General features: G+C 33.3%; 1 protein-coding gene across 1 annotated transcript in view; it reads right to left on the bottom strand.

Moving 5' to 3' along the window:
- The window catches only part of LOC106464503 (high affinity cAMP-specific and IBMX-insensitive 3',5'-cyclic phosphodiesterase 8B-like), an 80,227-nt gene that overhangs the window by 7,270 nt on the left and 57,781 nt on the right, over positions 1-15,176 (bottom strand). The window contains exons 13-17 of the mRNA XM_022392239.1: positions 11,024-11,072; positions 9,005-9,143; positions 6,419-6,614; positions 6,010-6,140; positions 3,826-3,990 (exon numbers count right to left, since the gene is read on the bottom strand). Of these exons, the coding sequence (XP_022247947.1) occupies positions 3,826-3,990; positions 6,010-6,140; positions 6,419-6,614; positions 9,005-9,143; positions 11,024-11,072 (680 nt within the window). The remainder of the gene's footprint in view (positions 1-3,825; positions 3,991-6,009; positions 6,141-6,418; positions 6,615-9,004; positions 9,144-11,023; positions 11,073-15,176) is intronic.

The following is a 15,176-nucleotide window of genomic DNA, read 5'->3' as shown; positions in this document are numbered from 1 at the left end:
ATATATATATATATATATATATATATATATATATATACACACACACACTACACCACTTTAATTGTTTTCTTATATAGGGAAGAAATATACGAAACTACATTCAATTTTAAAGTTGCCTATATTTTACAATGTGAAATAAAGCTATACACTTTGACTAGTTGCATGGCTGTCGCTATGATGGCTCACTTTGTATCTCAACAAGCGTAATGAAATTTGAACCGCGCGATCTGGCGGCTTGTTTGATAGCACTTACTAAGAAATAGTTTAATATATGTTTACTGTTCACGCTTGAGTGTGTATTAGTTCAAGTGAGTGGCCATATTTAATGGTAGATGCTATTTAAGAAGTTCGTGATTTGTAATACTAATCCCTGTGATATCTTGACAATTAAACATAGTTGTTTACATCAAGTACTTGTGGATATATTTTACAGAAATTTATAAACTAAACATATATATATATAAAGATGTCATAAAATACACCAATAAAACTTTTGAAGACAAACATATGAATCAGTGGTATTATTGTTGATACACATAATAAACTGCACAGTGAAGTATTTAATATGATACAAAGTTATGGAATAATCAGATACTAAAGTATTGAGTAGTTGAAATTAATTAGTTACAGTTTAAAACCTATTTTCAAAATGAGCGAAGAAATATGAAAATGTAAATATGATGCCGCGAAAAGAAAAAGAAAGAAATAGTTCGCAGATTCATAAACAACGATGGGAATTCGTTGTTATTTGAATCTAGAACTCCAGAAAGTTAACACAGATTTTCTCAAAGAAGTAGTTAACGCAACTGTTCTAAAAATTAAACTATGATCTACTATTCAATAACGATAGACTGTAACCCTGATGCCAGCCGTTAAGACCAGTTTTAGTAGTTAATATCTACGGAATTGTGGTAAATGTCAAGGAAATTATTACTTTTTCAATAATGTCGAGGAGGTCACAACCTTTGCCCTATCAGTGGTCTTTCTTGAAGAGTTTATGCAATATGGAATACTGCTCAAAGATTGGCGAGGTCAGGGGTATGATAAAAACGTAAATAGGAGAGGCTAATACAAGAGTGTCCAGTCTAGGTTGTTGTAATTAAACAAATGGACACGTGTCGTTCAACATGGCTGCCATACTTTGAACTTTGTACTGTACGATGCTGTAAGTTCTTGCAAATGACCAAAAGTTCCCGATTTTGTTTGCAGAATGTATACAATTGTGTTGGACATCAACCTGTAAATGGGCTATTTTGTTCTTTGTCAGAGTCACTTTCAAACTTTTTTCCCGACACTGGATGGGAATGTTAATTTGAATGTAAAAGTACCAAACATAAAATATATTGAAATCATTAACGATGATGGTTACTTCAGCCTACTTTGAAGCTAGACCAATAGCATGTGAACTAGCATTATAGAGATTTCTAATTATTTTAGTAGTCTGGTAATATGTGATTGTGATATTAAATCTAGTCAACAAGCAAATGCGAAGCTCAACTATGAGAATTGTTATTGCAAGAAATGACATACGGCTATCCCTTGTGTAATATAATTGTTTTAAAAGGGCCATGGCAAGTGCTAAAGCAATGGCAGCAGTATTATCAGTTGTTCTAGTATTATCGAGACTAGGGTCAGACGAACTTCTATTTGTATATATGGCAAATAATGCTATGTGCCGCTGTTCCTAATTTTGAACTGTTGATCAGGGAGATGGCAGCCAGTCAGCAGTAACCTACTGCCCACGCTAAGGGATTGACTGTCACTCTTATAACACATCTACAATATAAAGTGCGGGGAATATTTTGTGGTATCTTACGGATTCGAACCTGGCTCACTAGCTCCAAAATCCAAAGCTCTACCACAAAGCCAACCCAGGGTCGGCATCAGACGAAAGAAACGTCTTATTACTTAAAAATCTGAAGGTGAGCCAATCATCGCTGCACAATAACGATCCAAAACCGATTTTTTTTAATGTTGTCATCAACCGTGTTTTAATGAGGTTTTGACCACATTTGGATTCCTACGTGTCGTTAAAATAATTGAAAATGTAGAACACAAGAACTAGTAAAATCAAGCATGGATTTAGCTGTAGCCTACGATCTTATATCTCACATTATAACCTGTGCCCTGGTGTTCTTTTTAGTATAGTAAAAATATAATATAGGCTGAATGACCAGTCACTTAAATTCTAGGTCACAAGACGGATCATGAGATTTGCATAACAACGAACTGAGTGAGTGATTGACCTTATTTTACAACAGTAGTTCTGCCTTGCCATAACTGTTTCAAATTCCACTTATCTTTTGCATGATTTAAGCAGTTTTTTTTTGCTCATTCAAGAATAATATAAATGTTTATCTTAGTTACTGTCATGTCGTATTATGAATTTAAGATGTAATTATGTAACAACTCATAACATCGTGTTTGTAAAGCTTTTCTCATTTAGATGATCAGCTAGTTCTGAAGAAGATACATAACTTATGACCACATAGTTACCATTATTTTAATGTACTTTATTTACATGGAAAAGGTACAAACATAATATAATGTTAATTCATAGAGTCTAACACTTCAATTACGGGGTGAACAGTGTATTTTTCATGTTAGAACCTTCAAAAGGAGATAACTAGCAATTATATAGAATAACATATCCAGCATAAAGTAGAAAAGCTGACATGCATAAACAAGTACAACAATAAAAACAAAAATGTTGAGGACGTGATAATGATAAACATATACCACAAGGAAATAGTGGAAGGGATAAGTTGGATAAAGATATAAAACAGAGAAGCAATGAATGAGATGAAAGAAGGCAAGGATAAACATACATAACACCACATACAAAAACCTGAGGAGATGACATAAACATACATAACAACAAGTTCAAAAAACTGAGGAGATGACATAAACATACATAACACCAAGTACAAAAACTGAGGAGATGACATAAACATACATAACAACAAGTACAAAAAACTGAGGAGATGACATAACGTACATAACAACAAGTACAAAAAACTGAGGAAATGACATAAATGTACATAAGAACAAGTTCAAAAAACTGAGGAGATGACATAAACATACATAACAACAAGTACAAAAACTGAGGAGATGACATAAATGTACATAACAACAAATACAAAAACTGAGGAGATGACATAAACATACATAACAAAAAGTACAAAAACTGAGGAGATGGCATAAACATACATTACAACAAGTAAAAACTGAGAAGATGGCATAAACATACATTACAACAAGTACAAAAACTGAGGAGATGACATAAACATACATCACAACAAGTTCAAAAAACTGAGGAGATGACATAAACATACATCACAACAAGTACAACAACTGAGGAGATGACGCTCAATTTTTTGTACTTGTTGTTATCTACGTTATGTCATCTCCTCAGTTTTTTTGTACTTGTTGTTATGTATGTTTATGTCATCTCCTCAGTTTTTTGTACTTGTTGTTGTGTATGTTTATGTCATCTCCACAGTTTTTATAGTTGTTGTTATGTATGTTTATTAAAAGCCATTGTCCCCAGTGTAAGCTGAATGACATATCTTTCCTGTTTTAAATTTTTGAGTTATATTTAAATATTTTATTTCCTCAATTGTTTGTTATGTACGTTATGTCATCTAATGTCCAAACACTTCGAACATCTTTCAAAGTTCGTCAATGTTCTAAAAACTGTTGTCCCCAATGAAGAGATAGATGACGACAAGGTAGTATTCATCCATATTCCTCAACTTTTTTACCTTTGTTTTGCCATTTCTCAACTCCTTTCTCATGTGCGTTTATCCATGTCATCGCTTTAACTTCCCCCACAGTTCGTCAATATTCTCGGTGGCCAGAACCATGTCAATAATGGACTCTCGGACAAATTGGTAAGTATCCCTATCCAAGTTTTGTAGGATATTGACATTTTTGTCCGACAAAGTCAGTCTAAAAGCTCTTGCCGCATGGTAACTCTCCAAAACAGACCTAATTAAGACATGGGAATTGTTTAATCACATGAAATTGCAAGATGAACTTGTATTTAAAAAACATGTAATAAAAATATTCCTTGCACAAAGTTTCAATTAAACCTAGTGTATAAAATAAGCTTTACCGGTTTGTCTAAGTGACAAACGTTACCCTAAATATATGCGTATTTTACACTATAAACGTATGATCAGCATTTCTGGTGCTATAAATTCATATTCTTTACCGGTTTGTCTAAGTGACAAACGTTATCCTAACTATATGCGTATTTTACACTATAAACGTATGAACAGCATTTCTGGTGTTATAAATTCATATTCTTTACCGGTTTGTCTAAGTGACAAACGTTACCCTAAATATATGCGTATTTTACACTATAAACGTATGATCAGCATTTCTGGTGCTATAAATTCATATTCTGTCTTATTTTACAAGTAAAAGAATATGCATGCAGAGGTTTAAAACATAAATCAAAGGAGTACTGGAATATATACGGGGGATAAAAATATAAAACAACAAAGAAATCAGAAGTTAATGATGATAAAGATAAACACAACAAAGGTAGAGGAAATAATACGGACATATAATATCATCATGCACCAATTCTTTCGGAACAACGGTTTCTATAATACTGACGTACTCTTAGAAAAGTTGACCACATGGAAAACCATACATAAAAAAGGAGAGGAGGAAATAGAACGTAATACAACAAAGAAAGTCATGATGAGTCAGTCTTCACGTCAACAAACAGAACATAATACAACAAAGAAAGTCATGATGAGTCAGTCTTCACGTCAACAAATAGAACATAATACAACAAAGAAAGACATGATGAGTCAGTCTTCACGTCAACAATTGGATACCGGAGGTTATTTGTCAGTTTTTTTTATTTACCTGTATATTAATTTACCTGTACATTAATAAAAAGGTGATAACGAAAGTATTATGCAGCTTTTACAAAACCTGGGATACTTTAAAAATAGACTAACAAAACGGGGTTAATTGGAAACCTGGGATACTTTAAAAATAAACTAACGAAACAGGTAATTGGAAACCTGGGATACTTTAAAAATGAACTAACGAAACAAGGTTAATTGGAAACCTGGTATACTTTAAAAATGAACTAACGAAACAAGGTTAATTGGAAACTTGGTATACTTTAAAAATGAACTAACGAAACAAGGTTATTTGGAAACCTGGTATACTTTAAAAATAACTAACGAAACAAGGTTATTTGGAAACCTGGTATACTTTAAAAATAAACTAACGAAACTGCAGGGTTAATTGGAAATCTGGGATACTCTAAAAATAAACTAACGAAACTGCAGGGTTAATTGGAAACCTGGGATACTTTAAAAATAAACTAACGAAACAGGGTTAATTGGAAACCTGGGATACTTTAAAAATAAACTAACGAAACAGGGTTTATTGGAAACCTGGGATACTTTAAAAATAAACTAACGAAACAGGGTTAATTGGAAACCTGGGATACTTTAAAAATAAACTAACGAAACAAGGTTAATTGGAAACATATTAAGAAATAATTCGTTATTAATAATTATTTCATGTTATAATGTCTAGTCTGAAATTGTTTAATGAAAGAACACTAAAATTCTGTTCAGTTTTGTAGATAAAGGTTAGTAAATGATGTATTTTCAATGAGAAAGATATACAACACAGTTTAATCGCGTATATGTATTGACTATTAATAGCTCCTTCATCAAACCTTATTAAATTTTTCAATTATAAACCACGGCAAGATATTTAACAAGAAAAATGAATTGGCTAAATGTTAGGAATATTATTAACGTAAAGCTATTTATATACTTGTTTCTTTACTCAATGGCTCGATCACGTGAGGTTTGTGCTGTTTTCTGAGGTTATGTTGTACAAGATTTCAGTTCGCACTAAACTAAATGAAACTATGGCCAAATGGACTTTGATCTTATTTGAAAGCATCCTCCAGGTCAGAGTGACGACTGTTTAAGGGAACAGTAGACAAAATATCCACGAACTTACAAGTCATTGTAGAGAATCGCTAGCTCGTCTCTAGTGTTACACAAGAAAGCACTGTTCTTGCCAGGATGGTTGACGTCATGTACGATGGCAGCAATCAGGGATATTACTTCATCTAAAGGATCGAATATCGCCTGGAACACAGGATTTCAAATTAAGCCACGCCCATTGAACTGGTACTTCTAAATCAAAAATGGCTATTTCAAAGAACTGCAAAATATAACGAAATACTTATATATTGTATTTAGGGCTAATGTGAAAATAAATCCCCATTCACAACATTTACATAAGTTTTTCTTTAATAAGTGGTTGACTCCGTTATTAAACTTAGAGGTTTAACTTTAGCAGGTTGATTCAATTCAAATATTACTCTCCAGTCTATAAAATGACACCTGAATCACAGGACACGTACCTTGATTCTTGGTTTTTGTAGAAAATAAGCAGCTGCCTGCATGACATCCGCAGCGTGTGTAGAGTTGTGATAAGGGTTATTTAGGTAGTTTGCTTCTATTAGGCTTAACCAGTTCCTTAACGTATTTTCGTCACAGTTTAATACAGAGCAGACATTGAAAGTAGAGGAAAGAGTCATTCCTAACCACGAAAGTGCTCTGATAAAAACAAAATATTCAGTACATAATTAAAGATCGAGATCTGTACTCCATATAAATATAATGATATTTAAAAGGAATCAGACATAACTAAGTGTAAAAGCACAAGTTATTTTGCAAATTAGTTGATCAGCGGAAATCCAATTATATTATGATAGTTTCGAATTTTCCTCTGGAGCGCCATCTCACATAAACAATACCAAGTTAACAGTCAGAACAGTAAAATTTAATAAAAAGTTTTATGGCACAATTTACTTTTTATGTTAAAATTTTGGCAGTTCCTTAAGCTTGGAGCACCAGGTAACTATTTGGATTTTAAGTTTCGTCAAGTTCTGGAGGTTTATTGGAGGAGATTATTAAGATTTACTGACTGAAAAGTCGAACACTCGTTCTTGCTAAACAATAAGATATAATCTAAACACACGAACTGTCAGATCTCAGTAACTTTGAGTGTCAGTTTTCGCGGTAATAAAAAAGCAATTAGCTTTTAAGTCTTAAAATTTACCAAAAGAAATTCGATGAGATATACATAGATAAATTTTTAAACTGGGCAACAATTATTGAAGTTATCAAGTTATCTGATGCAACTTGTTATCATTACTTTTTTCCAAGATGTAAAAAATAAGACAAAATGAAACTTAAATCCTACTGCACGGCGTAGACAGGCTGAGTTCATGGCGCCCACATTTTATAGAAAGACGTTTTTTTTAGCTATAATTTGACATATGTTGGTAGATGGCTGTCACGTTGTCGATAAGAAAAAGTATTTACTTACACATTATTTAAAAGTATGCTCCATGGAAGAGGCATTTTTGTCACTTACTATTAAACAAGAAGGAATCCTTAATAGCCGCGGCACTTGAAATTCTTTCAAGCAGGATTAGAGTATATTAATATGAGACCATATATTCAAAATGCAATACATCAATATTTTTGTATAAGTAAACAAATTTTGTAGTTTGAAATTCTTACAAACGTTTGCATTTTATATTTAACAATTTGTTAATTAATTTTACAAAATGAATGTCATGAAATAATTTGTTCAACAACCAATACATGTCATAAAATTACTTATTAATTTTCTTTAACCTAAACCTAAATCAAACAAACTAGCCAACTATTAGGTGCTAAGTAAATATATAAAGCAATATTACTGGAAGCTTAACTGAAAACAAAGCAAAAATGATAAACAAATCATTTACAAAGCAAAATCATAATCTAACTATATACTAACATTATTTCTCTATCCATAAAATACTTGTCACGAACGCGTTTGGAACTAAAAACTAGTGGTTACCCCCATTTTTTTTTACTCTGGTTACGCCCCTGCCCTACTGTATGAACAGCTCTGTTGTCAGATTGTATAAAGGGAATAAATGTTTTCCTTTACGTTACGGGTTTTAGCACCTTCAACCAACGCATTTTTGTTTTTACTCTGGTTACGCCCCTGCCCTACTGTATGAACAGCTATGTTATCAGATTGTATAAAGGAAATAAATGTTTTCCTTTACGTTACGGGTTTTAGCACCTTCAACCAACGCATTTTTGTTTTTACTCTGGTTACGCCCCTGCCCTACTGTATGAACAGCTATGTTGTCAGATTGTATAAAGGGAATAAATGTTTTCCTTTACGTTACGGTTTTTAGCACCTTCAACCAACGCATTTTGTTTATCAACGAGGTGATTTTTTGTGGGGTTTTTTTCAGCGCAAAGCTACACAATGGGCAATGTTCAATCTATCGAATATGGGGACTCGAACCCCTGATATTAGCAGTGAATGTCCGCTGACTCACTGTGGAATTTTTTTTCAATGAGGATCTTCCTCAGACGGTATCCTTCCTTAGGACACTTTCTTTTAATAAATCTCTTAAAGTTTCCAGATTTTATTTAAAAGCAAGATTAATGAACTGCTTCATTACAAAAGAAACACAATTCAGTTAAAAAAAAATTCCATGCCGTGGTTTAGGTACTGTTCTGGGAGACATAACGAACTGGAAAATCCTTTCGTTTTGACAAAAAAAAAATAAAGTGGTTATTATTGTCTCTTTTACGGGAGCCTTCGTGACGCAATTGAACAATAAAACATAAAAAAATAACGTATTGAATGTCCATGTAACTTATTTAACCAAATATAAAAACCTTAAGTTATTACGAGTTTTAAACAACAAGCATTTAATTAAAAGTAATTTTTATAACTAAAGAAATTAAGCCTATACTATAGAAGAGTAGCCGAAACCGAAATTGTTCTCTTCGATTTATTGACGTTTTAACGTGGAAAACAAATCCAACACAGCCAGCAACAACTCAATATGTGAAATGGCACACATTTTTTCCTGCAATTCCGTAGCTCGAAAATACTTTTTCTTTTGAAATTCAGAACACTCGCTTACTTTTTATCACTTATTCTCTCCAGCTCGATTATATCAAAGCTCCATTCCATACTGTTTTCCAAAGTACTTCCGTTTGTGCTTGAAGCAGTGTCTGAACTGGGTATAGTTGCTAGAGGAGATACAATAGAACTTCTGGACACTAAAAGAAGTCAAAGAAAGTGCAAAATTACACGCCTAACAGACTTTTAGTAGTTGTACATCTAGAATATTTTCTAGCAGTTAATATTATCAAAATCGGCTTATAACGTCAGAGGTACAAAAACAAACAAACAAAAAACTGTAATAATAAGATTCGTTGGCTCTTATAATACCACCAGAAATAATTATTAACACGTTTGAGCCATTGATCTACATTAGATAACTCATATTCTGGTAAATGAATCTATGACTTTATAATATGAGCTTTAATAAGAGTTAATAAGCACTAAACACATGTAAAAATTGTAATTTTGAAGGTTTCTTAAATGTCTTTCGAAAATTGTTAAGAGAATCGAACAAGGTGCTTAATGTTAATTTTCACATGTTCAAATATACATAATGCAATGATACAAATGCGAAATAGGCCCTTTCAGGTTCATATAACTATTAATAAAAAATAAAACACACTTTTGGAACAAATGTTTAATATAAAGACTACGAAACTAGATTTGAAACTTTCATGTGTCCTCTTTAGTCAAAAATATTCTGAGAAGAATATGCTTACGTAGATGACGATGGCTTGATTGTGAAACCCCCTTGGAGGCACACGGGATCAGTAAACAGGGGAATTAAAGTTTAGTACGATGGCCTGATTGTGAAACCCCCCTTGGAAGCACACGGGATCAGTAAACAGGGGAATTAAAGTTTGGTACACTTTTAATAATATAGTTCTAAACGTAATTCGTTTTACGCAGTTTTTGGTTTTATATATAATTTTGACCGATTTCCAGTTCAGAGGGTTTTCAAAATCTCTTGAAATAAGAAATATTTCATTATTTTTATTAATTGTTAAAAGCTACATTATGACGAGAGCACCAAACTTTAACATCTCTCAAGGTCAGTTTAAGTTGAACAGTTTCCTGACCACGTGTGTCCTCAAGGGAATTACACAATCGGTTATCAGCTTAGCTGTGCGGATAAGTTTCTTGTCAGAAATAGAAAAGTGTGTAGGACTGAAGAGAACACATGAAAGTGTTGACACTACACTAGTTTCTAGCCTTTGTACTCATATTTTGTCCCAAAACGGTTTTTTTATTTTCGTTAATTTAGCTAACATACACGGTATTATGTATTTTACGCTACCATGCAACTTTGTCCATAGTAATACAAAATATAAATGTGGGTAGGCGCGTGCGAAGTATTGGTATAGATATTTATATCTGCATAATAACGAGTTGATTTAAACTTGCTTACTAATAACAACGTACATGGAAGAAAATAACTAAATCACATATACAAAAATCTGTTATAATTCTATATAACAGTTACTGTTTATTTTTTGTCCAATATAATAGCTTGTGCTGTTCGTCAGGTTTTTCACGATAACTTACTTTATCAGTTCTCACTTTCAACGAAATTAATATGAAATTATTGATTTCAAATAGTTTTTAGGGTTGGTGTTATCTAGCCTTCTTTATACAATTGTAGCATTATTTAAATAAAATAACACAAGCATGAACAATTTAACTAAAAATTGTATTGCTTTCAATCTCCACAAACGTTCCAAGCTTGTCTAAATGGTAATCAAAACGTGACAGTAGGCTACTTTTGTAAAATCTTAAAAATTACCCTGGCGGTAAAATGATCAAACTGTTCGACAGTACTCATTCAGAGTAAGTAATCCTTCACACTTTTTAAAATTCTGACGCTTGGCTGATGTATAAAGTTTTAACTAAATTCTGTTAGCACTGTATACGCTACTCCATTATATACTTCAAAATAGCTGCTTAAAAACACGCGAGTTTTTTATAATATGGGTATGAAACTTATTACTGTGTGTTTTTTGTATTAAAATATAAACCAAAAAAAAATAATACATACTTCTCTGGTTGACTTCATGAGACAGTCGTCGCTGCCCTGGTTTTTGACCCTGTTGTAACATTCAACAACAAAAGAAAAACAATTAAAACATGACTTCAGCTCGTCAATTAATTACATAAACAATGTTAAATGCAAGTTTCATGAATTCACCGACGGATTACGTCAGCCATTTATAATGCATGAAGTAAAGCGTAAAAATAAATACGTTTTCTTGTTCACCTTCTAGGCAGTAGAAGAATGTAGGAAAAATTGCTTCATTAGACAGCAGTCTAAGCATAGCTAATGCACCTAGTCCTCTCATTATCTTCTAAGGTAAATCAGAATGACACTTAGAATAATTTTAGGACGTCTAAGCTTTAATGAAAGGTTTGAACGAAACAGCCCTACGTTCATTATAACTTGACATTTTAACGTTTTATTTATTTTTGATATATGTGTGTGTGTGGAAGGTGAAGAGAATTATTTATGCCAGTAGATCCTTCTGGAGTTCTCAATGTGTGGACATATCAAGAACAAAAACTATGTTTGCTGTATAATTAGTGTAGCGAAAATCCTGATTATCAAGAGCGCCAAATATGTGCATAGCAATAAAGAAACTGTAATGAAGTAGGAGTACCATCTTACACCAAATATTCAATATAGAAGACCACTAACTATCTAACTGGTTGGATGAAATCCACGAGTCAGCGAACCCCCTCCTCCCCTCTTAGTCTCTAAGGTGCCTCACAAGATTTAACAGCAGTGAGTTCGGGTCCCTAGGTCATTTTACTTCTAAAGACCAATGAGGTGTGGATGCACATTAATCATCATTTTATTAATGTAATCTTAAAGGGTTTGATTGTTTGAAGTTAAGCACGAAGCTACACAATGGGCTATCTGTGCTCTGCTCACCACAGGTATCGAAACTCGGTTTCTAGCGTTGCAAGTCCGCAGACATACCGCTGTGCCAGTGGAGGGCCGTAAAATTTTAAGAAGTGTAAAAATATTGCTGTTATAAAGTTTGTTTGTTTGTTTGAAGTTAAGCACGAAGCTACACAATGGGCTGTCTGTGCTCTGCCCACCACAGGTATCGAAACTCGGTTTCTAGCGTTCTAAATCCACAGTATAAAATAACTTTCAATAGATCTAGAGAATTCATAACATGAACTTTTTTATTATAAATTCTACTGTTTTATTTCTTATTATACGAAAACTTAAAACAGGACGTACATCGACGTGTGCAATTCAAGTAATATTTTTGTATGTTGCAAAGTTTGGTCCACAGACATTCTTTGAGTCTTATGAATGTCCATGTTGATCTATCGAAAAAAAAACCCAACAACAATTCAAATTAAATAACAATTTCTTAACTTATTTAGAAATTGGTTAACACTTGATTAGTTTAAATTAGTAAATTCGCCCAAAATGCTGCTCAACCTAAAACTGTTATTTGCATTCTAATTTTATATTACCTTTGCACGTATTCATTGGTTTAATTTTAAAGTATAATATGTTTTCGTTCAAAGTATTTTGTTGTTCTTTAAATAATAAAATAGTTTGTTTGATTTAGATCAAAGTCACACACACACACATATATATATATATCCTGTGTCCACCGTGGGGAATCGAACCCCGGATTTTGGCGTTGTAAACTTACCGCTCGTTGTCCCACCGGGAGACGTGTGTTAGTGATAGAAGTTTTAGAACATTTGTTTCACGCTACGAATAAATAAGCATTTAGTTGTTTAAAAATAAACATTCAAATCATACGCCACGATGACCTCGTTTTCTACGTTGAAAACATTTCATGAAACATGATGAAAGTTTACACAACAGTTAGTAGGAACAGAGAGGGTCAGGGGCCTTTTAGAGGGCCAAACATGTATTCCCTCCTCCCATATTCTTAAACATTTGGACGAGAACCGGCACTTTCAACGATAATTCACATACCCTGAGCGGGGCGAAGATAGATCCGAAGATCTCTGAACACTCCTGGTTATTTTAGCCTTGATACCTACCACTAACTGACTGACTTAAAAATTTGTTTCGGAGAGAGAAAAATAGATCGCGTTGTGCTGCTTGACTTCTATACATGGCCCGACATGACCGGGTAGGTTGTTAGGGCGCTTGACTCGCAATACGAGGGTCGCGGGTTCGAATCCCTGTCCCACCAAACATGCTCACCCTTTCAGCCGTGGGGATGTTATAATTTGACGGTCAATCCCACTATTCGTTGGTAAAAGATTAGCCCAAGAGTTGGCGGTGGGTGGTGATGACTAGTTGCCCTTCCTCTAGTCTTTCACTGCTAAATTAGGGACGGCTAGCGCAGATAGCCCTCGTGTAGCTTTGCGCGAAATTCAAAACAAACTAAACAAACCGAGTTCTATATATTCCCACCAATTTGCACGGCAATGTTGTGGCAGGCCTTATTTGTAATTCTTAATTTTTCACATAAAGTTGAAAATGAAAACATTGATAAAGGGCAAAAACAAAATAATTTCTTTTGTTATATTACAAATTTGATATCATATCTTAAAAAATAAAAAATGATAATATATATTTTTTTTCAATCACGCTCATGATTCTTCTGACTTGCAAAATGTATTTAGAAACGATTTAATGGCATTTGAGAGAAACTTATCTCTCATCGTCAGTTGGTATTGAACGAACGGATTCTTAGGTATTCGCTTGTGGGAGACACCATGTACATCACAACGTTTCGACCAGTGAATTTTCCGGCCGTCGGCAGGCGTTATGTCAGACATATTTTGTAGAATTTCCAGGATTCGAGCCCACAAACCTATGATCCCGAATATGAGCACTCTAACCACTTCGCTGATAGTCGAGAACAATAGTCCGAATAATTATACCATTAGTATTACGTCATTTTTATTACAAATGTTAGTAGTATTGATATTTACCTTCTTCGTTAAGAAAGAATTATGTATTTCTTACTTCTATGGATTCAGATATATTTATGATTCGGCGATTAATTACTAAAGCATTAACATGTTTTTAATCTCGAAATGAAAAAAACAATTTTTGTTTTTAATTACAAAGCTATAAAGTTGATTATTTGTGTTCTCCCTACCGCGGGTATCGAAACCCGCGGTTTTTAATGTCATAAGCCCCCCAGAGTTACCGCTGAGCCACTGGGAGGAGGGTGGGGTATATATATATATAAACAGAAGTAAAACAAATAACACATTCCCGGTAAAGTAATAAATCTCACCATTTTGAGCTTGATACTCCGTTTAATAATGGATTTAAAAAAAAGTGTCTTCGTTTTTTTCGTTTGGTTTCTTTCACCTTCCAGTTCAATGACTCATTTATATGGAAAATATTTCACAAATTTTAGTTCCCAAGATTTACTAATAATTATAAAAATGTTTTTATTTTGTTATACATAACATAAATTTCGAAGAAATCTGGCTTTTCATAGATTTTGACTTAAAAACTGCAACATTTCGATTGGGGGGGGGAGGGGATATGGAAACTCGATTTTTAGTGGTGTAACCATGCAGACTTGCCACTGAGCCATTGGGGGGGGGGAGGCGACATTTCGAAACTTCACTCATTTACTAAATAAAATAGTCTTGATAGTATATTGTGAAGTTGTCTCTGAAGTGGAAACAAAGTTATTACATTTGTAGTAACATGTATCAACGTTTAAATCTTTGAAACAATAAAATCGCATCTTGGTTTGTCTTTGTTCGTTTTATAAAACACTTTCGGATACAGAGAGTTTTACCAACCGTGGCCAGTACCCTATCGAGCCCATAATAGCAATCTTCGCTTTCCCTGTTCATTTTTAATAAATGTTGCATTTACAATGCTTGTTTTACTTGAACGTTTGAAAGTATAGTTATCGTGTTACAATGCTTGTTTTAGTTGAACGTTTTAAAGTATAGTTATCGTGTTACAATGTTTGTTTTAATTGAACGTTTTGAAGTATAGTTATCGTGCTACAATGTTTGTTTTAGTTGAACGTTTTGAAGTATAGTTATCGTGCTACAATGTTTGTTTTAGTTGAACGTTTTGAAGTATAGTTATCGTGCTACAATGTTTGTTTTAGTTGAACGTTTTGAAGTATAGTTATCGTGCTACAATGTTTGTTTTAGTTGAACGTTTTGAAGTATAGTTATCGTGTTACAATGTTTGTTTTAGTTGAACG

The sequence above is a fragment of the Limulus polyphemus genome, unplaced genomic scaffold (assembly GCF_000517525.1).
Source record: "Limulus polyphemus unplaced genomic scaffold, Limulus_polyphemus-2.1.2 Scaffold1670, whole genome shotgun sequence".
Taxonomy (NCBI): domain Eukaryota; kingdom Metazoa; phylum Arthropoda; class Merostomata; order Xiphosura; family Limulidae; genus Limulus; species Limulus polyphemus.
Note: the sequence above shows the minus strand (reverse complement) of the source record. Positions and strands in the feature narration are given on the sequence as shown.